At 41.9% G+C, this 25,264-nt stretch overlaps 1 protein-coding gene across 2 annotated transcripts; it reads left to right on the top strand.

Annotated features, from left to right (window-relative positions):
- Positions 1 to 2,775: 2,775 nt before the first annotated feature.
- On the top strand, positions 2,776 to 24,897 carry MTHFD2 (methylenetetrahydrofolate dehydrogenase (NADP+ dependent) 2, methenyltetrahydrofolate cyclohydrolase). Of its 2 annotated transcripts, none has more exons than XM_030877617.3 (8): positions 2,776 to 2,878; positions 17,255 to 17,439; positions 18,881 to 19,003; positions 19,649 to 19,801; positions 20,219 to 20,326; positions 21,401 to 21,493; positions 21,868 to 21,993; positions 23,318 to 24,897. In XM_030877617.3, the coding sequence occupies exons 1-8, from the start codon at positions 2,778 to 2,780 to the stop codon at positions 23,479 to 23,481; spliced, it is 1,053 nt and encodes a 350-aa protein (XP_030733477.1). In that variant the 5' UTR covers positions 2,776 to 2,777; the 3' UTR covers positions 23,482 to 24,897. The 2 variants fall into 2 exon arrangements, with proteins under 2 accessions (XP_030733477.1, XP_030733478.1); XM_030877618.3 differs by lacking the exon at positions 23,318 to 24,897 and adding an exon at positions 23,024 to 23,284.
- The last annotated feature ends 367 nt before the right edge of the window (positions 24,898 to 25,264 follow it).

Below are 25,264 nucleotides of genomic sequence, written 5' to 3'. Positions count from 1 at the left end.
GAGGGAAGTTCTTTCATTAGGCATAGTAAAAAATGTATAATAATGTTCTCATGCTTTCACTCTCAAGAGTTTTCTTTTTGGGAAAAGAGAATTTCCAAAATTTTGCAGAGTGGTGAGAGGGTTGTGTATCCTAAAATCTGGGCATGTCTGGTTCCTTTCCCTCTTCAAAGCCACTGCTGCAAGGTCCAAGTAACTGTAAGGTCCTCCTCACCAGGGCTTGCTGGGGATAGATTCTGCGAGTTATCACACTCAGGCATATAACCTGAGGGCACGCTCTGAGCTGTACAACCTTTCACACCTACTGTCTGGAGGGTTCTCAGCACCACAGTCTTTTTCTTAGTCTCTTCTCCTGATCACTGTATGTCTACCTTTCCCTCAAACCCCAGGAGGGAAGAAATCTGATTTAAAAATTTTTTTTGAAATAATTTCAGACACACAGAAAGGTTGCAGGAAAAGTTCAAGGAATGCTTACGTACTCTTCGCCCAACTCCCCAGTTGTTAATATGCTATATTCACTATATGCTTTATTAGCTTCTCTTTTTGTATATACATCTTTATGGACTGAATTGTGTCACCGCCCCCAAAATTCATATGTAGAAGCCCTAACCCTCAGTACCTTAGAATGTGACTGTGTTTGGAAATAGAGCCTTTAAAAAGGCAATAAAGTTAAAATGAGGTGGTCACGGTGGGTTCTAATTAAATCTGACTGGTGTCCTTATGAGAAGAGGAGATTAAGACATACAGAGAGAGGTGCCAGAGGGGTGCTCCCACAGATGAAAGACCATGTGAGGACAGTGAGAAGGCAGCCACCTGCAAGTCAGGGAGAAAGGCCTCAAGAGAGGGCAAACCCGCCAACACCGTGATCTTGTACTTCCAGCCTCCAGAACTGCAAGAAAATTAATTTTGGTTTTTTTCTACCAATTTTATTGATATATAATTGACATAGAGCCCTGTATAATTTTAAGGTGTACAGCATAATGATTTGACTTACATACATCAAGAAATGATCATCACAATAAGTTAAGCAAACAGCCATCATCTCATATAGATATAATAATTTTTTTAAGCCATCCAGTCTGTGGTATTTTATTGCAGCCCTAACAAAACCTATATATATATATTTTTTAACCATTTGAAAGTAAATTGTAGATATGATGTCCCTTTATCTCTAACAGCAAGTACATTCTCTTACATAATCACAATATGATTAGCTATAGGAAATTTAAATTGATACAATGCTATTAACTGATCTACAGACTTTATTATTATTTTGCCAGTTGTCCTATAATGTCCTTTATAGCAAAAAAGAGACAGAAAAAGAAGAAGAATGAAGGAAAAAGAAAGAAAATAATTGGGGGTGTGTGTCTGGGATCACATATTACATTGAATTGTCATGCCCAGGCTCCTTTGATCTAGAAAAGTTCCTCATTCTTTGTCTTTCATGACTTTGACATTTTTGAAGAGTACAGGCTGCTTTTCTTGTAGAACATCTCTTAGTCTTGACTTGTCTGATATTTCCTTGTGATTAGATCTACTAGTACATTGCAAAATTTCAGGAATGTGCCTTTTTCCTGGACTGTTTTAACATTCCAGGTCTATGATCTCTCCTCTCACTGTGTAAATAAGAAATCTGTAACAATTTTAGGGAATTCAATGGTTTAGGAAAATCACTTTATTCAATATTCAGACTTGCTAAGATTTATGAAGTGGTGTGTCTTCCTCAATGCGTCATATCTGAGGGCATATAATGTGTTTTTGTCCTATTACTGGTGTTAATTTTGATCACTTGTTTAAGGTGATGACTGTCAGGTTTCTCCACTGTAAATGTACCATTTTCTCCCTTTGCTATCTTTTTTTTTTTTTTTTAAATTTGGTTGCACCCGGCGGGCTCCTCAGTTGCGGCTCGCCGGCTCCACTGTTGTGGTATTTGAATTCTTACTTGTGGCATGCATGTAGGATCTAGTTCCCTGATCAGGGATCAAACCCCAGCCCCCTGCATTGGGAGCAGAGTGTTTTAACCACTGTGCCACTAGGGAAGTCCCCCCCCTTGCTATTAAAAAAATACTCTGTGGGAGAGATACTTTGAGACTATGCAAATAGGGCAGCCAGTCAGATAAAATACAGGTAGCCCAGTTTAATTTGAATTTCAGGTAACAGACGAATACCTTTTTAGTAAAGTATGACCCCTCCTCCCAATCCAAATTTAACTGGGCATCTTGTATTTTTATTGCAAGATCTGGCAACCCTATATGTAAATAACTTGGTCCTCATCCAACTTCACTCAGTTGTTTTGACATCCATTGATGATTCTCAATCAGTTTTTACTATGATTTTGCCAAATAGTCGTTTTCTAACTGCATCATTCTTCTACATTTATTAGTTGCTATTCCATCTGCCTATCTTTTTATCCACTCTTAAAGCGCCTGGCACACAGTAGGCACTCAGATATTTGGGCAGTGAATGAACGCGTTGGCCAGGCTTCCGTGACAACGTTTGGCAGGGGCTTGCCTTCCTCAGCCAGTCTCGGCAAGCTATCGAGCCTTCGGAACCATCCAGGGCCCCGCTCTTGGCGCTTTTTGCTCCAATCACCAGCATGGCTTTACTGGGCTTCTCTACGTTTGAAGGAAGACAACCGATCGGTTCCTTCAGCTCCAGCGGCCCAACAGACTGCAAGTGGAGAGCCGCAGGGACCAATGGGTGCCGGCAGGAGGCGGGGCCTGCCACGCGGCAGCGGTATAACTGCAGGGCCCGCGCGCGTTTGCCTCCCGGCGCTGGCCATGGCTGCAATGTGCCTCTTATCCACTTTGGCCATCCGGCTGCTCCGGCCGGCGCAGAGCTGCCGCCTCCACCATCGCCCCTTCCACCTCTCGGCAGTTCGGTAAGAGGGTCGGGGGGCTGGGTTAGCGCGGAAATCCGAGGGGAACCGAGCGCGGGGCCCGCCCGGGGACTCCCTTCAGGAGCATCTCCGTCCCGGGAGGTGGTGGCCACCGAGAAGGGTGTGGCGGGGCGACGTGGCATCCCAGAGTGGCCGCAGCCTACCACCAGGGCGTTCGTTCGGCTGTGTGGGCTGAAATCGAGAGCCCGCCTTTCGGAGGAGCCGGCCTCCTGCAGGCTCCGGGCGTCGTCCTGTCTCAAGGCCAGTCCGCCGGCTGAACGGGGCCCACGGTGTGGAGCGGAGGTGCTGGCGGGCCCTGGGACTCAGCGACTTACCTGGGAGCATACGGAGGTCACCGGCCAGGGCCTGCCGGCCGCCCTTGGCCCTGATACCAAGAGCGGGAAAGCAGAGAAGATGTTTTGGCGAGCGTGGGGAAGAGTTGTGAGTGAGCAGCCTTCAGTGAGCCTTCCCGGGACCCTAGCGGCGGTGGGGGTTAGGGCGGAGCCTTGCTCGCCGGGTACCAGCACTTCCCTCCTTCTCCCGGTCGTGGGTGTGGCTCGCGCTGCTCTACAAGCTGCCCCTTTCCCTCCTAAGGGAATAAATGTGTTGTGGTCACCAGGACTTTGACTGCAGCCCACCCGGAGTCGGTCAGTGCCAGACCGAGTAAATTGAGGTGGTAAACGCCCGGGAAGAGAAGAGGGAAAGCTCTGTTTGCGTTTTCTTAGGGAGGTAATAAATATTTCCTGATTTTTTTGGACCTCAAATTCCTATTCTAAACCTAGGTTGAAGAATCTTTTTCTGGGGGGGGGGGCGGTGGAGGGAGAGCTGTGATTTCGTTCCTTTAAGCTATGCACCCTCTTTGCCGTCAATCTTTAGAGCCTTTACACTGCAGAGACCTAAGCCTTGAAACAGCAGCCCCTTTATCCAGGCACTGTGCTAGGCTGTGCGAATTCAGAGATGGTAAAAGCGATTTTCTTTAGTGGAACTTCCATACTTGTCAAGAGGCAGAACACGTACATGTGGCAGAAAATGTAATTTCCAATCAGTGTAAAAATGCTGTTAGAGACGTTTCCAAGGTGCTGTTGGAGCACAGAATGGGGATTAATGCGTTCTTGAAAGAAGACTTCAGAGGGGACATTTAAGGATTTTCTTAGTCTGACCCTGACCTGCCTTTCCAGCCCCATCTTTCATTACTGTCTGTTCTCTTCCCTCTTCCTCCCTTCCTGAGTTCTGGCCACATGTGCTTTCATGATTGAAGAGATTTATAAAAATACTCCAATTCCTTACCTAAAGAACTGGAACAGTTTGCTCACACTCTCCAGTAACAAATGCCCTGCTTTTGGGGCTTCCCTGGTGGTGCAGTGATTAAGAAGCTACCTGCCAATGAGGGGGACACGGGCTCAAGCCCTGGCCCGGGGGGATCCCACGTGCCGCGGAGCAACTAAGCCCGTGCGCCACAACTACTGAGCCTGCGCTCTAGAGCCTGCGAGTCACAACTACTGAGCCCACGAGCCACAACTACTGAAGCCCATGCGCCTAGAACCTGTGCTCTGCAAGAAGAGAAGCCACCGCAATGAGAAGCCCAGGCTCTGCAATGAAGAGTAGCCCCTGCTCGTCGCAACTAGAGAAAACCCGCGCGCAGCAACAAAAACCCAATGCAGCCAAAAATAAATAAACAAAATAAATAAATTTATAAAACACACACAAAAAATGCCCTCCTTTCACTTCCTTTTCTGAATGAAATGTAGGTTTCCACGTCTCTGAAGGCAATAAGTACATTTGGTATTCAGGGTTCTAATGTATTGCTTTGATTACTGCTAGCTGGTAAAATTAAAACATCCTTTAAAAAATATGGGTCTAAGGGCAAGACGGGAATAAAGATGCAGACCTGCTAGAGAATGGACTTGAGGATACGGGGAGAGGGAAGGGTAAGCTGGGACAAAGTGAGAGAGTGGCATGGACATATATACACTACCAAATGTAAAATAGCTAGCTAGTGGGAAGCAGCCGCATAGCACAGGGAGATCAGCTCGGTGCTTTGTGACCACCTAGAGGGGTGGGATAGGGAGGGTGGGAGGGAGATGCAAGAGGGAAGAGATGGGGACATATGTATACGTATAACTGATTCACTTTGTTATAAAGCAGAAACTGACACTATTGTAAAGCAATTATGCTCTAATAAAGATGTTAAAATAAAATAAAATTGAACAGAAATGAAAAAAAAATATGGGTCTGCATATATTCCTTTTTATGGGGGGGGTAGTGTGAGAGTTTTCATGGTTAGAGAGATAGTACTGTAGTTTAGGTGACAATGAGGTAAAGGAAAAAATGGACTTTGGAGGCAGAAGTTTGTGTTTTAATTTTTTTTCTACTGTCCTCAGTCTCTTGTTCTGTATAACATGCTTATAATAGTCCCAAGGTAACTGAGAGTAATATATGTAAAACTCTAAGCAAAATATCTCCTGTTTCAGAGATGTTAGATCCATCCCCCTTTGTGTCTTTGTTCACTCATTACTGGTTCCATTAATTAGTAGATAACAGAACTCTTTCCACAATAAGTTGATCATGAATTATAAAATGCACCTGATATTAATTTTTCATGGAAAATTACAGTACTGTAAACTATTGAATTAGAAGGAAAGTGAAGATGCTACTGACTTGGATTTCAGTTTTTAATTTTATTTAGATAGTCCTCTTCTTTCTAGTCTGTTGATGCATAATTTTATTGGAAATTTTTCTAAAAACATCTGTGAAAGCACTTCTAAATGTGTTAGCTAATATGGTTAATAAATTTTGGATTCCCCTTGGGACTGATCTCAGTTTCCATTTCCATTTATTTTGGGGTAGCAGTAACTTTATCTGCCCATTGGCAAAAAAAAAAAACTGTTGGGAAATTAGGTAATGACTCCCTCTCAGGACTGTGTTTCACATTTGGCAGAGTTGTGGTATGCAGGCGAGGGCTAAAACACAGTTATGTTGTAAAAGATACTCGTTGCTTTGTGGCTTTGTTTTGGTTCTTGTTACTCTTTGATTTCTTTCTTTCTTTCTTTCTTTTTAAGCAAATTGGCATAACATCCAGAAGTTGCCTTTGGAACTTGGAACAATGGATTCTCCCAGAACCTTGTGTCCTTAACTTTATTATATCATGCTTAGCCCAAATGTGCTGCTACCATTTTCTCTAAGTTTACTGCTTTCAAAAGGAACTTAAAAAACATTTTTTTAAATGAGCTTTTTAATGAAGTGCAATCTAAGTCCTATTCACTGATTATTTTCATAAAGCTATCCTTATGAGTGTATAAATAGATAAATATATCTATTGTATATTAAGGATGTGTGTGTGTATAAATTTAGCCAACAGAATTAGATATTAATTTTTAGTGAATATATATGCCTGGCACTTTATTTATTTATTTTCTATTTTTGGCCATGCCACGTGACACGTGGGATCTTAGTTCCCCAACCAGGGATCGAACTCCTGCCCTCTGCATTGGAAGCTCGGAGTCTTAACCACTGGACTGCCAGGGAAGTCCCCATATCCTGGCACTTTATTTGTTATTTCATTCAATATAAATGACTGTCCTAAGCACTTTTAAAGTAATCTTTCACTCTATTCTATTCCAGGGTTGGGAATCTATTTCTGGCACAGGGCAGGTTTTACTATAATTCAAGAATGTTGGGCTTCCCTGGTGGCGCAGTGGTTGAGAGTCCGCCTGCCGATGCAGGGGACACGGGTTCATGCCCCGGTCCGGGTAGATCCCACGTGCCGCGGAGCGGTTGGGCCCATGAGCCATGGCCGCTGAGCCTGCGCATCCGAAGCCTGTGCTCCGCAACGGGAGAGGTCACAACAGTGAGAGGCCCGTGTACAGAAAAAAAAAAAAAAAAAAAAGAATGTTGCCGGGGTATTTGTATCAGCAAAGCCCTTTTATTTTATTTTATATATTTTTAAAGATTTTATTACAGTTATCTTTTTTTTTTAACATCTTTATTGGAGTATAATTGCTTTACAATGGTGGGTCAGTTTCTGCTTTATAACAAAGTGAATCAGTTATACATATACATATGTCCCCATATCTCTTCCCTCTTGCATCTCCCTCCCTCCCACCCTCCCTATGCCACCCCTCTATGTGGTCAAAAGCACCGAGCTGATCTCCCTGTGCTATGCGGCTGCTTCCCACTAGCTAGCTATTTTACGTTTGGTAGTGTACATGTGTCCATGCCACTCTCTCACTTTGTCCCAGCTTACCCTTCCCTCTCCCCGTATCCTCAAGTCTTTTCTCTAGTAGGTCTGTGTCTTTATTCCCGTCTTGCTCCTAGGTTCTTCATGACCACTTTTATTTTTTTTTAGATTCCACATATATGTGTTAGCATACGGTATCTGTTTTTCTCTTTCTGACTTACTTCACTCTGTATGACAGACTCTATGTCCATCCACCTCACTACAAATAACTCAATTTCATTTCTTTTTACGGCTGAGTAATATTTCATTGTATATATGTGCCACATCTTCTTTATCCATTCATCTGTTGATGGACACTTAGGTTGCTTCCATGTCCTGGCTATTGTAAATAGAGCTGCAATGAACATTTTGGTATGTGCCTCTTTTTGAATTATGGTTTTCTCAGGGTATATGCCCATTAGTGGAATTGCTGGATCATATGGTAGTTCTATTTTTAGTTTTTTAAGGAACCTCCGTACTGTTCTCCATAGTGGCTGTATCAATTTACATTCCCACCAACAGTGCAAGAGGGTCCCCTTTTCTCCACACCCTCTCCAGCATTTATTGTTTGTAGATTTTTTGATGATGGCCATTCTGACTGGTGTGAGATATCTCATTGTAGTTTTGATTTGCATTTCTCTAATGATTAATGATATTGAGCATTCTTTCATGTGTTTGTTGGCAATCTATATCTTCTTTGGAGAAATGTCTATTTAGGTCTTCTGCCCATTTTTGGATTGGGTTGTTTGTTTTTTTGTTATTGAGCTGCATGAGCTGCTTGTAAATTTTGGAGATTAATTCTTTGTCAGTTGCTTCATTTGCAAATATTTTCTCCCATTCTGAGGGTTGTCTTTTTGTCTTTATGTCTTTATGTCTTTTGTCTTGTTCCTTTGCTGTGCAAAAGCTTTTAAATTTCATTAGGTCCCATTTGTTTAGTTTTGTTTTTATTTCCATTTCTCTAGGAGGTGGGTCAAAAAGGATCTTGCTGTGATTTATGTCATAGAGTGTTCTGCCTAGGTTTTCCTCTAAGAGTTTGATAATGTCTGGCCTTACATTTAGGTCTTTAATCCATTTTGAGTTTATTTTTGTGTATGGTGTTAGGGAGTGTTCTAATTTCATTCTTTTACATGTAGCTGTCCAGTTTTCCCAGCACCACTTATTGAAGAGGCTGTCTTTCTCCACTGTATATTCTTGCCTCCTTTATCAAAGATAAGGTGACCATATGTATGTGGGTTTATGTCTGGGCTTTCTATCCTGTTCCCTTGATCTATACTTCTGTTTTTGTGCCAGTACCATACTGTCTTGATTACTGTAGCTTTGTAGTATAGTCTGAAGTCAGGGAGCCTGATTCCTCCAGCTCCGTTTTTCCTTCTCAAGATTGCTTTGGCTATTCGGGGTGTTTTGTGTTTCCATACAAATTGTGAAATTTTTTGTTCTAGTTCTGTGAAAAATGCCAGTGGTAGTTTGATAGGGATTGCATTGAATCTGTAGATTGCTTTGGGTAGTATAGTCATTTTCACAATGTTGATTCTTCCAATCCAAGAACATGGTATACCTCTCCATCTATTTGTATCATCTTTAATTTCTTTCATCAGTGTCTTATAATTTTCTGCATACAGGTCTTTTGTGTCCTTAGGTAGGTTTATTCCTAGATATTTTACTCTTTTTGTTGCAATGGTAAATGGGAGTGTTTTCTTAATTTCATTTTCAGATTTTTTATCATTAGTGTATAGGAATGCAAGAGATTTCTGTGCATTAATTTTGTATCGTGCTACCTTACCAAATTCATTGATTAGCTCTAGTAGTTTTCTGGTAGCATCTTTAGGATTCTCTATGTATAGTATCATGTCATCTGCAAAGAGTGACAGCAGTGAAGCCCTTTTAAAGAAGTCATCCTCAACCCTAAATCTGGATTGGATTTGTAAATATTAACATGTTTTCAGTTCTTTAATATATCATGAGTATATATGAAATGCTCTTATATATTTTGTGCTCTGCTAGAATTATCATGTAAAATCGGGTAAATGCATTTGGTTTGCTATAAAATTGTGATATCTTCTTCTTTTTTTTTTTTTTTTAAGTGAAAGAAGGTTTATTCAGGGAGAAACACACTCACTAGACAGAGGGTGGGCCATCTCAGAAGGCAAGAGGCACCAGGGTATGGGGTTGTCAGTTTTTATAGGGGTGGGTAATCATAGGTTGATGAGTGGAAGGAGTATTCCACCTATTTGGGGGAATGGATGGGGATTTCCAGGAATTGAGCCACTGCCCATTTTTTTACCTCTTATTGTCGGCCTTGGAACTGTCATATGGGTGTGTCATTTAGTGCACTGATGTGTTACAATGACCATATACTGAGGCTCACGGTTTGGTGGAAGACAACTTGTCCACCATCTTGGACCTAGCTTGTTCTAACCAATTTATGTCATGTCCTTGGGCTATGTCATTCTTTTTTTTTTTTCCTGTACGCGGGCCTCTCACTGTTGTGGCCTCTCCCGTTGCAGAGCACAGGCTCCAGATACACAGGCTCAGCGGCCATGGCTCACGGGCCCAGCCGCTCCGTGGCATGTGGGATCTTCCCGGACTGGGGCATGAACCTGTGTCCCCTAGCATCGGCAGGCGGACTCTCAACCACTGTGCCACCAGGGAAGCCCCATGTCATTCTTTAAAAGGTTGTGCCCTGCCCCCTTCCTGTCTCATTCCCCCCTCAGAGATTTTACTCCCATAATCTTATGGGAAGCAGAGGGGCAATGGTCTGTCATCTGTAGCTGCTTCAGGGCTGAGTAGGGGCATCAACCCTGCCTGTCAGGGAGTGAAAAATCTCTGGATGCCTGATCTAGGGGCCCCAGGAGCAGGACGGCTTCTTGTTTTAAGTTGACATGAGCTGGAATCATTGCATAGCCATCATCTTGATGTGGAACTGCTTCTGTAGCCTCCCTATGAATCTTCTTGAAGATGAAGCTCTTTTGGAACAGCATCAGAGTACAATAGTAACTGTCTATAAATGACAAAAGACTTAAAAGGTTAAATATCTGATTACAGTGTAATTGATAAAGAAGCTTGGTTACTGTTGTGACATAGAACATTTTAAGATAACAACTAGAACTATAGCATTATACCAGGACATATCCAAATTTTAGAACCTTTACATAATTTTTAGAATGTCTATATTAATAACATTCATCCATACAGTATTTTTTAAATAGTTTTATCGCTCTTGTGATAATGCTGTCTATGTAACTTAACATACTAAATAATACTAGTTAAATATTTCTCTCTGAGATGCCTCAGGGGCCCTCTAAAACACCCCAAAGTTAGTTGAAAGTCAAAAGAACTTTAATTAAAATTTGACATTTGGGAAGTTTGTCAAAAAGTTTTAAAACACTTGATCAAATAAAATCATTGGTCACTATGAGACAATACTTATTTCTTAACCGAAGTGTCAAGAGATCTCAAAAGCAAATACAGATTAAAGGCAGAGAAACTCACACAATCTGTTATCAAAAACGGCATAACTTTCCAGTATTTTTTCATTCCTCACACGTTCTTTTACTGAAAACACATATCTTACCTTCCTTATAAGTTTTTTCCTCATTGAGTTACTCCCATAACTAAATTTGCTAACAAATTTGCAATACATATAATAAGGTCTAGTAAATCTAGGTAGAACAGAAGTATTCTTTCTTTAAGTAAGTTTTTTTTTAATTATGTATTTTTTATTTATTTATTTTTGGCTGTGTTGGGTCTTCGTTACTGCTCTCGGGCCTTCTCTAGTTGCGGTGAGTGGGGACTACTCTTCGTTGCGGTGCGCAGGCTTCTCACTGCCGTGGCTTCTCTTGTTGTGGAGCACGGGCTCTAGGCGCGCGGGCTTTGTAGTTGTGACACGCGGGCTCCGTAGTTGTGTCTCACGGGCTCTAGAGCGCAGACTCAGTAGTTGTGGCACACAGGCTTGGCTGCTCTGCAGCATGTGGGATCTTCCCAGAGCAGGGCTCAAACCCGTGTCCCCTGCATTGGCAGGCGAATTCTTAACCACTGCACCACCAGGGAAGCCCACAACAGAAGTATTATACTTAACATTGATGACTCTAAAGACATGTCTATATTAATCAAACCAACAAGCTTAAGCTACCTTCAATACCAGATATCAGTTTAGTACTGAATATTTTACAGATAACATGAACCTGAAGTTCATTCTGGCCAGATTACTTTCTATTTCTAAGTATTTGTATAAGCACTTGATTTTCTTTAAGTCAACTAAATAGAGCTCTTTTATGAATTAATTTTTGGCAATACCATACAGCTACAGCACACACATAGATACATACAAACATACAAACAAACACAGAAGCCTCATAGTTCCCATTCCAAAATTTTAGCCAAGAGTCACGTACAGCATCAGTCTATAAAGGAGGTTGGATTAAAATTGGGTTTCTGGCAGGTGGAACAAATCAAGCTCACTTGTCTAGATGGCTAAACCCTTTTTACTAATATTTATGGAAAAGATACTTAAGATTTTTTTTTTTTTTTTGCAGTACGTGGGCCTCTCACTGTTGTGGCCTCTCCCATTGCAGAGCATAGGCTCAGCGAGCCCGCTCCGTGGCATGTGGGATCTTCCCTGACCGGCGCACGAACCCATGTCCCCTGCATCAGCAGGCAGACTCTCAACCACTGCGCCACCAGGGAAGCCCGATACTTAAGATTTTTATTTGTCCATGACAAGTTCCAAATTATTTACCCCCTTTTTCAAAATTTGCATTTTAAAAAGATGGCAGAGATAAGGGTTCCTGGAAAAAAACAGGTAGGATATTTGCATCTCAAAGGCACAGGTAAGTTCCTCCTTTGTTTCCCCTTTGTTTAATACTTACAAGCCTCTTCAGATAAATAGGGAAGGTTTGGGGAGTGGTAAAAGGATTGTGAGTTTTGGATTTGTTTTTTGGAGCTACATCTCTGGTCCTGTAAAGACTACATTTGTAAAATTAGGACAGGTGTTTTTTTTTTTAAAGAATTGGGCGGCTACCTCAATGATATTGAAGGACTGCTATACATTTACCTATGTTGAGGTATGTTTTACTTTCCTCATTTAGCTTAGGGGAGAAGTCCTTCTGCCAAATTTCTATCAGGTATGGTTAGCTTAGTCAGACCAGTGGCCTCCCATTTTGGTACTCTATTTACAAACACTTTTGGTCATCCTCCCTGGGTTTAAGAAATTTTTAAATTATGGCCCTCAGTCAGGCCTTTGATCTGAGGCGGCTTGCCTACGGCCTCACGTGATCGCATTTTTAAAGGTAGCTGGACAATTTCTAGCCCACGTTTTTTTCTTTTTTTTTGGTCCATTCCATTCCTACCATGTAAGCACCCTCAGCTTGAATTTTATAAGCACACAGAGTGGAGGCATTCATGGCATTTCAGTGTCTGGATCTGTCCAGTCAAAGGCAAAGAGATACTGGGGTGCAGGGGAATGCAGAAGAAAGCAACCTTTAGTTCTAGAACTATGAACTAGTTTAACAGCCCATAGTTTAAAAGCTTAGATGGAGTGGAATGGAGATCTCCTCTCGCTGGGACTGAGGTAGATTGCTCTGACCAAGAGCAATTGTTTTTCTTGGTGGGTGCTATCTCTGTGAGGATCTCCAGCTTGGATTATTGTCGGGAATTTAGTGAGCAAGTCCCTTGCCAACAAGGGGAGGGAGCACTCAGGCATGAGCAGAAACTGATGTGCAAAGGTAAAATTTCCTAGCAAGCAGTTGAGGGGAGGAGTGAATCACTGGTTTGGGGCTTTCCATCAATCCCTGTTATTATACAGCTTGTGGAGGACAAGGGTCCAGGGAAATCAGTCACCACAGAGTAGGCGGCCCAGGTATCTAATAAGAAAATAACTTTCCTACCTTCCATGTCAAAGGTTACCCGAGGCTTCTCCGGAGAAATGACCAGGTGTCCTTTGGGAGCCAGGGAGGGTCCCAGGCCCCATCAGTCTTCGATCCTCTTGGCCATCATTGCTTTGGGAGCTCCGAGTCCCCTTCGGGACTGGGAGCAGTTCTGCTTCCAGTGACCCTCTCATTCACACTTAAAACAGATGCTTTTTGGCAAGATAGTGACTCTGATCCAGCATTCCTGGATCCTGTCCTCACCATGGGTCTTCGCAAGGAATGGTAACCCTGAGGTGGTGCAGTGGTTAGGGCTGCTGCCAATTGCTCTGCTTTTTGCTGTTGTCCCTGAATCCTTTTTGCCTCTCTATTGTTAAATACTCCAAAGGCCAAATCCATGAGCTGATTTATGGGGGTCTGGTGTCTCCAGCTCCTCGGATGCGGCATCAGGGGTAAATGGTCTGGAAGACTGTCCCCCCTCACAATTGGGGGAGATAGGAGTTCACGGTAGACCTCTCGGGGAGGTGGACTCATAAAGAGATCATCTAAAACATTTGGCTCCTGTGAAGAAGGCACTTTGAAAGGGGTGTGAGCCAGGTACACCCAGCAGTTCTTTAGACCTGGATTATGGAATAGAGTCATGAACATTTGGATGTATGGGACTTCCCCCATTTACCTTTCCTTTTACAAAATAGGTCCAGTTGCAAGATGGTATTGTAATTCAATGACCCAATTTTTTTTGGCCAGATCACTTCGTCCCCTAGTTTGTACTGGGACCATACAGTATTGCAAAAGAAAATTAATTTTTTTCTTAAACCGTCCTGTCTAAACTTTCCCCAGTTAGTTAATATGCATCTGTAGCAGGGAGAGCCAAATCAGACTACATGTTGGATCTGTTTCATTTACTTTATCTTTTTATTTATTTATTTGATGTTTATTTTTACTTTTATTTTTGGCTGCATTGGGTCTTTGTTGCTGCGTATGGGCTTTATCTAGTTGCGGCGAGCAGGGACTAGAGCAGGGGCTACTCATCGTTGCAGTGCGTGGGCTTCTCATTGCAGTGGCTTCTCTTGTTGCATAGCAAGGGCTCTAGGCACGCGGGCTCAGTAGTTGTGGCTCAGGGCTCTAGAGCACAGGTTCAGCAGTTGTGGTGCACTGGCTTAGTTGCTCTGCGGCATGTGGGATCTTCCCGGACCAGGGCTCAAACCCATGTCCCCTGCATTGGCAGGCAGATTCTTAACCACTGTGCCACCAGGGAAGTCCTGTGTCTTTTACTTTAACCTTTGCTTTCTGCTGCTTTTTTCACTAAAAGGATACTGTCTATACATAATGGCCTGCCTTGGGGAACCCTGCCCCTCTGCCTGAATGTTAAACCAAAGTGCCTTTGTTCAGGGAAACATCCAGACCCTGTTCCACTTGTGGATGGCTACAAGAAAGAAGAAATTAACACGTCCCCTCCCCGAGACTGGCCATTCCAGGTGATATTTGCAGAACTTATGGACTTTTTACTTTATTTCCTCATCTCCTTCCCTTCTCTGTGCTATAAAAGAAACTGGCATCCAAACCACGGTAAGATGGTTATTTTGAGACTTTAGTCTGCCATCTTCTTGGTTTGCCGGCTTTCCGAATAAAGTCGTATTCCTTGTCTCAATACCTCATCTCCCATCTGTTGGCCTGTCGTGCAGCGGGCAGGGCGAGCTTGGACTCGGTAACACATCCTAGCAGCGAGTCCTTCGGGATGCTTGTAGTTGCCCCCATTTTTTTATTGGGATGTCCTGATAAGATGGGAGTCTGATGGATACCGGCCAGGTGGTAGTTATTTGTCCTGACATTCTCCTAGTGTCAACAGTGGGGTCCCTGTGAGCACCCGAAATCTGCCTGGTTGGTGAGCCTGAGTAGGCCCTTTGGATTAGTCAAGGAAAGGAACAAAAGCCAGTGGGAGAAAAAGCAACCAGAGTCCCAGGGCCTAAATCCTTCAGAGAGGGAGGGAGGAGACCTAGGCCCTGAGCCAACTAAATGGATTAACTTTATCAATTAAACAAAAGAAAAACAAATAGAAGGGTAGGGCTGAAGGGCCACAAGGCAGTGATAACAATACAAGGTAACAGCTCCCCTCAGGATATGGTCCTTTTGATGTTGAGGAGGGCTTACCTCTCCACAGAAGTAAAGGAGGCAACACCCAACGTGCTGGCAAAGCCAGCTGGGAGGCTCAAGGATCAGTAGACAGTCCAAGAAGTCAGGAGAGAAGGAGGATAATAAGAGAAATCCAGGACAGGAGGGAAGGTGTACAGCCATGATGCTTCCTAAGAGAGATTTGTAAGCCTGCTGAGAAAGGTGCTCACCCTCTACCTCCGCTGAGGGGTTGATAAAGTCTGCCTGGGACCCCCACAAGAGAAGTGCTTATGCACACTTCTGCTCAGGGGTATCTGTGTGATATCTTCTCAATACTTCAAAAGATGCAAATACAAATTAATGTTTAATATAAGGTTTAGATATAAAATTACTGCATTATATCTAAGACATTGAGATTTGGTTTAAAGTAGATATTTAATCACAGTGCAACTGAAAAGCAGGCATTGAAGGCTTAGACCATTAAAGCTTTAAAGTTTTTAATTAACAGTGGCCTTGAGAATTAATTATATCTGACCATACAAGATATCCAGTACCTTGATGTTATCCCTGAGAATTAAATATGTGCTATAAGGGGAAATAGATTGTTTCAGTGTTTCAAACAATTGTATTCTTCATTGGTGTTGAGGTTGGAGCATTCCTTATGACACTGGGGACAAAGATCTAATGGGAAAGTCTTGTTTTCAGTGAGGTGTTTTTTCTTTTTCTTTTTTTTTAGATTTAATTAATTAATTAATTTTTGGCTGCTTTGGGTCTTCGTTGCTGCACATGGGCTTTCTCTCTAGTTGCTGTGCGTGGGCTTCTTATTGCAGTGGCTTCTCTTGCTGCGGAGCACGGGCTCTAGGCGCGCGGGCTTCAGTACTTGTGGCTTGCGGGCTCTAGAGCGCAGGCTCAGTAGTTGTGGCGCATGGGCTTAGTTGCTCCGTGGCATGTAGGATCTTCCTGGATCAGGGCTAGAACCCGTGTCCCCTGCACTGGCAGGCAGATTCTTAACCACTGCACCACCAGGGAAGTCCCCAGCGTGTTTTTTCTTAAGGAATAGATGCTTGTCCTACTTTAAATAATGGGAACTTTAAGCATATATGTGGAAATAAGAAAACAAGGAATCTTGCATGTTGGAACCCAGGAAGAGCTGTTCTTACTAATTCTTATTGGGGAGAGATAGGCTTTCAGAGATTTGAATATGTTTTTGGGAACTGAAGGTTCTTCTAGGTCTGAGTTTTCTCATTGTCTCACCCCCAACAAGCAGTTTCTCATCCCTGTGGTTCTAGCGTGTGAATGTAGTTCAGAGAGGAGCGTTTACTGGTCCAGTTCACTACCACCGCTCCCGGTGAATAAACTTTTGCACCAGCCAGACCACTGGCCAGCCTAGAAATTGTTATTCTTGGCGTCAGATACTTACTCCTGGTGTGTCAGCTGTGGATGGGGCACTGGGGTCTCGGGGTAGAGCACACTGCCACCTATGAGATGGAATCGCCTTAGTCCCCCTTCCAATCCCTGTTCTTCATCAGGAAAGTCTTTTCCAGGAGTGGTTGTAGGGAGTGGTAGGTATTTGAGGTTTGTCTAGCATATTGCTTATTGGTTTAACTGCATAGCATAATTTATATATTTAAACGCACGTATAAATTAAAAGCCAATTCACTAACTGGGAATGTAGGACGTACATGACATCCCTAGTACTTATTCATCTTATAACTAGAAGTTTGTACAGTCATCCCTCAGTATCTGAAGGGGTTTAGTTCCAGGAACCCCCAGGATACCAAAATTCCCAGATGGTCAAGTCCCTTATATAAAATGGCATAGTATTTGTATATAACCTCTCCTCCCAATATACTTTAAATCATCTCTAGGTTATTTATACCTAATACCATGTAAATGCTGTGTTAATAGTGTAAATACAATGTAAATAGTTGCCAGGTGCAGGGCAAATTCAAGTTTTGCTTTTTGGAACTTTTTGGAATTTTTTTTGCCAATATTTTCGACCCATGGTTGATGAATTCTCAAATGCAGAACCTGCAGATAGGAGGGCCCACCATGCCTTTTGACCACCTTCCAATTCCCCCTCCCCCACCTCCTGAAGTTTTGGGTATTTAATAACACTTTTGTAGCCTGACCTTTACTCTTTACAAGGATTCAAGCTATTTGTTTTTGTGATTCTATCGCCTTCTGCAGAAATGAAGCTGTTGTCATTTCGGGAAGGAAACTTGCTGAGCAGATCAAGCAGGAAGTGCGGCAGGAGGTGGAAGAGTGGGTGGCGTCAGGCCACAGACGGCCGCACCTGAGTGTCGTCCTGGTTGGTGAGAATCCTGCAAGTCACTCCTATGTCCTCAACAAAACCAGAGCAGCTGCCGATGTGGGTATGTGTCACTCTCAGACCCCGACTGCTGTTACATTGAGACTTATCTGAGGCAAACTCTACTGCACTTTATGATTCCTTTTTCCGATTAGAAAACCCAGGCAGAGGAGGCTAATGTGATTGAACTGTATCCAAATATTTGTCATAAAGAAATCAGGCTGTCTATTGGGGAGGCTTATAGACTAGGACAGCAGGAGTATGGTTGGTATTCTTGGTGTCTTCTGGAATGTAATCTAAATTCTGTTCTAGTCTAACATTTGATAGGTGACCTTGAACACAGTTTACATCTGCTTTCCTTGAGCAATAATGAGTCTGAATGAGGTGTTTGAGCATTTGGTTGAGGAGACCTCAATGATGTGGTGTAGAACACAGTCATGGATTTGAAGGAAATGACTCTGACTTCTTTGAAACAGCCTTTGATTTCTCCACCAGTTGGTTCCAAAGCCAATTAAATCAGCAGTTTAGAAGTGGTTGGAGATTTGAGTGCAGAAGGCACAGGTCTGAGTGATGGGAGGTTTGTGTTCTAGATCTCGCTATACTGCAGACTCTGTGTGGCCGCAGACCAGAGGTGGGTAGGCTCAGCTGTGCCGTTGCCGGCTTATCTGTGAGTCAGTGGTCTGAGAACTGTGTGCCTGCCCTTCTGAAGGGCTGTAAAACCACTGGCGTGTCTGGCCAGTGTTACTGGACTGTGAGCCCTTGGTATACTCTGTTCTTTATCACTGAGGAATGAAGCCTCCTGCCCTTTTCATTGAAAGACATTTAGAACCTCTAGAAAATAGTAAGCCATGGCTTTCTAAGACATTGGGATGGGAGGTAGTGTGATACAGTGGAAAGAACATGGACTTTGGAACTGGAAAGATTGTCACCAGCCAGCTTGTGTTTCAATTTCACTGAGCCTTGTCTATAAAATGAGGTTGATGAGGATTATGTAGTATGATATATAGACAGTATCAAGCTAGGGGGAAGGGTAAGCTGGGACAAAGCGAGAGAGTGGCATGGACATATATACACTACCAAACGTAAAACCGATAGCTAGTGGGAAGCAGCCGCATAACACAGGGAGATCAGCTAGGTGGTTTGTGACCACCTAGAGGGGTGGGATAGGGAGGGTGGGAGGGAGGGAGACGCAAGAGGGAAGAGATATGGGGATATATGTATATGTATAGCTGATTCACTTTGTTATAAAGCAGAAACTAACACACCATTGTAAAGCAATTATACTCCAATAAAGATGTTAAAAAAGAAAAGAAAAGAAATTATCAAGCTAGTATTCTTTAGTGTTTGTATTTGGGAAGTTACTTAAGTTTACTTGTGAGCCGATTCAAGCTTTCCAGCTACCAGGGTGGGTGTGATGATAAAAAGCCTCGCTGGTAGCATGGCAGACAACGTAGCATTGTCTCAATAAATGCGTCTTTTTTTCTTACCTTGAAATTTTCTTATAGGAATCAACAGTGAGACAATTGTGAAACCAGCTTCAATTTCAGAGGAAGAACTGTTGAATTTAATCAATAAACTAAATAATGATGATAACGTAGATGGCCTCCTTGTTCAGCTGCCTCTTCCAGGTGAGATTTGGACACCACCATGTAAAATGATTTCTGGGGATTTCCCTGGTGGTCCAGGGAGTAAGGCTCTGTGCTCCCAATGCAGGGGACCTGGGTTCGATCCCTGGTCAGGGAACTAGATCCCGCATGCCACAACAAAGATCCCGCATGCCGCAACAAAGATCCCGCATGCTGCAACTAAAGATCGCGCATGCTGCAAGGAAGATCCCGCATGCTGCAACTAAGACGCGGTGCAGCCAAATAAATAAATATTTTAAATGATATCTGAGGAATGGAGAGTCTTGTTTACTTTATACAACTGGTCCCTTGTGTGGATTTGATATAAAGTGGAGGTAAACTCAAGAGAGAGAGTATGTTATTAGATATGGGACAGACCTACTCAGAATACCAATTACTCCTTGATTTGGTATTGAGGTCTTAAAGCAAAGGACCGTGGAAGGAAGCAGTTGTACAACAGGACACTGGCTTTGATCTTGGCATTTGGCTTTGCTCGATGTGTGTTCCTTATATGCAGATGAAGAAATAAGTCATGGGGGCGAGCTGTAAAAGCGGAATAGGTTTTTGTGGCAAACCAGGTAAGCTGGAGTCAAGCAGTGCTAACTACGTAACAGTGACTTAAGACCACCGCTCTGATTTCTTTTTCAGAGCACATTGATGAGAGAAAGATCTGCAATGCTGTTTCTCCAGACAAAGATGTTGATGGCTTTCATGTAATTAACGTAGGGCGAATGTGTTTGGACCAGAATTCCATGTTACCAGCTACTCCATGGGGTGTGTGGGAAATAATTAAGCGAACTGGTAGGTATATCCGTCTCAGTATTATCAAGGCAGTACTTACAAATGGTAAAAATTCATGCAAAGAGTGGAAACTCCCACCCCACAGCCTCTAGTCCTGCTCCCCAGAGCCTAACTCCTTTAGCAGTTGCCTACAACTGTTTTTGCTGTTTAATCCAGAAACTTCTGAGGGAAACTTAAGCTTTAATAGTGGTGACTGTGCACACTCATAACATTTTGCAGCTTATAAAATGTTTCCTTTTAGCTTTTGCTCTGTGTAGCGAGTGACAGTCCAGTTGACTGATGAGGCAATAAGCTTAGTGAATTCCTTCATTATCACAATTAGAGTCACATCCTAGGCCATCAGCCTTCCTTTTCCTTAGGTGCTCTTTCTAAGATAATTAGGCACTATCTTAAATGCAAATTATTTATTTTTCATAGGTATTCCAACCCTGGGGAAGAACGTGCTTGTGGCTGGAAGGTCAAAAAACGTTGGAATGCCCATTGCAGTGCTGCTGCACACGGATGGGGCGCACGAACGTCCCGGAGGTAAGGGTTTTACTCCCAGGGATGAGTCCTCTTCTCCCTTACGAGAGACAAGAAACGCTTGAGAGACTGCCCTGTGGATGTTTGGAAGTGTTAACTTTGTTAAACTTTGTTTTTGTTGTAATTTTGTTAATAGGTGCTTGGGGAGTAATCTTTGTAGGAGAAGCTGTATTCAGTGTCACTTGAAAGTTCATTTATATTCACTAGTATGGAACTAGTTCAGAGATAGATATGCCTCAGAAATTTGAGTTTTGAGTATAAGCATGGTTGTAGACAATTAGAATTTCCAGTTATGGCTTTGATAGTTGGAGCTAAGATGTAGAACTTATTCAAAGTTAGTGTCCTGTTCTGTGCCATTTGGTAGAAAAAAAATCTTAGACCAATGCAAAGGATTGAATTGATATTACTGTAATGTGTCATCATTGTGTCAAGTTCTATTTGAGAAAAAGCTTCAAATCAGAGTTAATGTGATTATCATAATATGACTATACATGATTATATCAGAAATAATGTCAAAACTAAATATTTCCAGGTATCTTTCAGCACACGTTTAAGAAAAATCCTTGAGTAATCCTAGTGATATTTTGTTTAGAAAGACTGTTAAATAGGATAAGGAATAAATCTAAAGATGTATGACTCCAAAGGGTGGAGCTAGAACTAACAGGTAAAAGTTACAAGAAATTGAGTATTTGGTTTTTTGTTTGTTTGTTTGGGTTTTTTTTGCGGTACGCGGGCCTCTCACTGCTGTGGCCTCTCCCGTTGCGGAGCACAGGCTCTGGACGCGGAGGCTCAGCGGCCATGGCTCACGGGCCCAGCCGCCCTGCGGCATGTGGGATCTTCCCGGACCGAAGGCACGAACCCGTGTCCCCTGCATCGGCAGGCGGACTCTCAACCACTGCGCCACCAGGGAAGCCCTGAGTATTTGTTTCTTTTAAAAAAGGACAAGTGGCTGCCCAGAAAGTATGGCACAGGAACTGTCAATTATTTTTTCAGAGATGTTGAATTTCTGGCATGTTTTGCCTAGTTGAGATCTCATCCAATCCCAGCTTTGATTCGGAAATATTTTTTAACTCATAGGTGATGCCACTGTCACAATATCTCATCGATATACTCCCAAGGAGCAGCTGAAGAAACATACGGCTCTTGCAGATATTGTGGTCTCTGCTGCAGGTAAGAGCACCAGGGAAGGGGCGGGAGCATGTCTCCTCAGAGGGTGAAGATGGGACTCTCATCTTCGAATTTGCCTGCTGCACTGCCGTTCCATTCATTATTCCCCTAGGATTGATAATGTGAGCTGCTTACAAACATGAGGAGAGAGTCGTGGTTGGAATACTGATTTTTGGCATTCCATTATAGATTTGATGGATGAATGTTTTTTCTACAGCCTGTTTACTATATGAAGTTTAAATGTTTCCTTTGTTAATAGTTGTTATAGGTTTTTGTAAAACAAGCTAATTCGTTCTTCCAGGTCTCTTGAAATTGAAAGTAGATAAGAATCTTATCTAAGAATCTTCTAAACCGATCATTCCTATCTCCATCTCTAGGCATTCCAAATCTGATCACAGCAGATATGATTAAGGAAGGAGCAGCTGTCATTGATGTGGGAATAAACAGAATTCAAGATCCCATAACTGCTAAACCCAAGTTGGTTGGAGATGTGGATTTTGAAGGTAAATGGTATAATTTTTTTTAAATATAAAAGTCAATAAATACTATCGTTATTGGACATTTAGGGCAGACTATTTTAACTTTTAAAGTTATGTTACCTTGGTAATACCATTTAAAATGCTTTCCATGAGATGTGGATTTTGAAGGTAAATGGTATAATTTTTTAAAACTATAAAAGTCAATAAATACTATCGTTATTGGACACTTAGGGCAGACTATTTTAACTTTTAAAGGTATGTTACCTTGGTAATACCATTTAAAATGTTTTCCATGAGAATTAATTAAGAAAAATCTTTTTAACAATTACAGTCATTCTAGAATTATTTTAGGTGTTTGTATCATCAAATTATGGAGAACAGATAAAGAGTTTTCAGAGAATTGTTTTGTTTTTTTCCGCTTAGGTCTATTTTATAATTAAAACAACTTCAAAACTTTCAACAAGTCTGAAAATTTAATGAAGTGATATTCCTAAACTATTGAGTCTCCTAAAAAGTGTTACAGATTTCTCATTTTCATACTGGGAGGAGAGATCACAGACCTGACATGTTAAAAGTATGGGACAGAGCCAAATTGCTAAAATTTTGGAATTTGCTAGTAGATTTCTCCTTTCAGTTCTGATTTTATCTGAATTTTATGCCAATAATCCTATTTCTAGCTTTCTGTTTCTTCTAAAGCAGTCAGACCCAAGCCTAGGTATCTAAGTATTTTTCCCTTTAGATTGGAGTAAAAAAAATCTTACTTTTTACTTTCCAGAAAATTACTTTGCTTGATGCTTTGGGCAAACAGTATAGTTAAATAAATAGGATAAAATTAAGAAAATATTGTAGGCAGGTATTAATTGAAGTAATGCTTATTATTATTATAGTTACACTTCCCATACAGTTAACCTACTGAGATGTTTCTTTTTAAGTTGATTTAATATGGAGGAAAAGTATGGCTGGTAAATTATAGGTTATTTAGATATATTCACTGAACAACTCTGCTTATTATATGTGTGTTATTGATTTATTTATTTTTGGCCGCTCCACACAGAATGCGGGATCTTAGTTCCCCCACCAGGGATCGAACCCGCGTCCCCTGCAGTGGAAGAGCAGAGTCCTAACCAATGAGCTGCCCGGGAAGTCCCTATATGTGTGTTATTTTATATTAGTATGTTCAAAAGCCTTTACTCTTGAGTAATGTAGCTGTGATTTTTTAAATGAGTTTGAGGCTTATGAAGATGCTTATGTATTTTATTGCTTTTTCTTTGAATGCTTCTTCCATGATAAAGTACATACAGTTCCTTTGCCATAATTAAAGCAGTCTGCCTGTCTTATTTCTATGTAGGAGTCAGGAAGAAAGCCGGTTACATCACTCCAGTCCCTGGGGGTGTTGGTCCCATGACAGTGGCAATGCTAATGAAGAATACCATTATTGCTGCAAAAAAAGTGCTGAGGCTTGAAGAGCGGGAAGTACTGAAGTCTAAGGAGCTTGGAGTAGCAAGTAATTAACTATTGCGTCTTCTGTGTCATGAACAGCACTCCAAGCTAGTTCACGAGGAAAACCAGGCCAATAGAAATGCAATATTTATTCTACTTAAATGGTTTAAAACAATGCTTTCTATTTATTTGTAAGCTTAAATGGGTGGGTGTTTGCACACATAGCCCTGCAGTTACCCACCAGGGAACATGCCACTATCGTGCTGGGTCATGGGATCCAGCCAAGAGAAGCCATTAACCTACTGATTAACAGGGGGACCCTGTCACACTGAGAATGGCTGCCTAACTTTGTCAACCACTTCGGTTAAAATTTGTCTTTATTAGGAGGACAGCTATGCTTACCACCATACCACCAACGCTGCACAAATTTGTCTTTTCTACGATTGCATTTCCCAAGTGCTATTCCAATAATGAGTTGATGCTCACTTTAGGTTCCAAACCTTTTGAGTTCAACTGGTCAAACCAAAGGAAAAATGTTGCAAGAGAAAATTAGGGAAAAGGTAAAAAAGAAAGAAATGATGGTAGTTGAGTAGAAAAAAAATTACCCTAATTTAATATATGTATTGATTGATAACCAGAAGAAAAACTACATGTTAATAGTCTCCTAAGCTGTCATTTTGTAGCTTAGTCATTGGGAAAATGTTTGGGGTTGTTTCATTTGCTATTAGCTCTCGTTTTATGTTCGTTACCATCCCTGAGGTTTCCCCATTTTAGTTTTCTAGGATTGAAAGGCTTATTTTATAAATTATTCATGTGTGTTGTCATATTTGACTTTCCTACATCCTTAAACTTCACTGTCAAATTTTTATACTGTTGGGGGTGTCTGTATGGTTTCTTTAGTGTATCTTGAAACCTGTATTTGGAAAACATAACTTGGGCTTAATGATCATTCGGGCAGCTTGTATAAGTGTGCAACTTACTTTTCCACCAAAGAACTGTCAACAGCTGCCGGCTTTTCTCTGATGCACCTGTTGGCTTTTCTTGATTGATTTTTGAGAACTTGAGTTAATACTGAATTTAATCAGACTTTCTGATTAAAGGACTTTTTCCCTTCATTTTGTTTTTTTAAATAAAACACTTCTGACTGGTATAGAATGAGTTTCTGAAATACTGTATCTTTCTGCTACTATCTTGTTGTGACCTAATTTTTCTCATTGGATGTAATCAACCTAAATATTCCTATATTTGGTAATACCCAATCCAATGCCTTAAACAAATTGGTTTAAAGAGCTGTGGAGAAATCAGCCTAGTCCTTTTAATCTTACATCCCCAAAGGTTGTGCCAAGCCAGGAGTTTAATGTGTAAGATTCATTTAAGTGGTTAGTCTTGTTCTGATTATTTTCTAAACCATATGTTCAATTTACACAGGACTTCTTGATGTGCTTTGCCAAGCCCCCCCGCCATATATATAAATTTTTTTCATGTGTCTGTGTGTGTGTGTTTAAAGCATTAGTTTGATTGCACAGATTGAAAGGTATTTGCTGTGGCACATTTGCAGCGAGGATAGGTCCAGTGTATTCTGCTCAAGGGCTAGGTATTTGGCTTTCATGCAGGCAGAAACAACTCCTGTTCCAGGCAGCTTGAGGCAGAGAGGAAGGAGAGCAATGCAGAGCTGACCTTCTCCCCCTCCTTGTTCATGTGCCGCCTTTATGCTTTTTCTTATACATTTATTTATTTTATTTATTTGTTTTGGGCTGTAGTGGGTCTTCGTTGCTGCGCACGCTTTCTCTAGTTGTGGTGAGTGGGGGCTACTCTTCATTGCAGTGCGTGGGCTTCTCATTGCGGTGGCTTCTCT

The sequence above is a fragment of the Globicephala melas genome, chromosome 12, assembly GCF_963455315.2.
Source record: "Globicephala melas chromosome 12, mGloMel1.2, whole genome shotgun sequence".
Taxonomy (NCBI): domain Eukaryota; kingdom Metazoa; phylum Chordata; class Mammalia; order Artiodactyla; family Delphinidae; genus Globicephala; species Globicephala melas.
This window is presented reverse-complemented; position numbering and strand designations above follow the sequence as displayed.

Excerpts from the sequence above, each read along its gene's own strand:
- MTHFD2 (XM_030877617.3), top strand. The coding sequence starts at position 2,778 with ATGGCTGCAATGTGCCTCTTATCCACTTTGGCCATCCGGCTGCTCCGG. Across the intron at positions 20,327-21,400 it reads GGCGCACGAACGTCCCGGAG|GTGATGCCACTGTCACAATA; the intron begins GTAAGGGTTTTA and ends TTTAACTCATAG. Across the intron at positions 21,494-21,867 it reads TATTGTGGTCTCTGCTGCAG|GCATTCCAAATCTGATCACA; the intron begins GTAAGAGCACCA and ends CTCCATCTCTAG.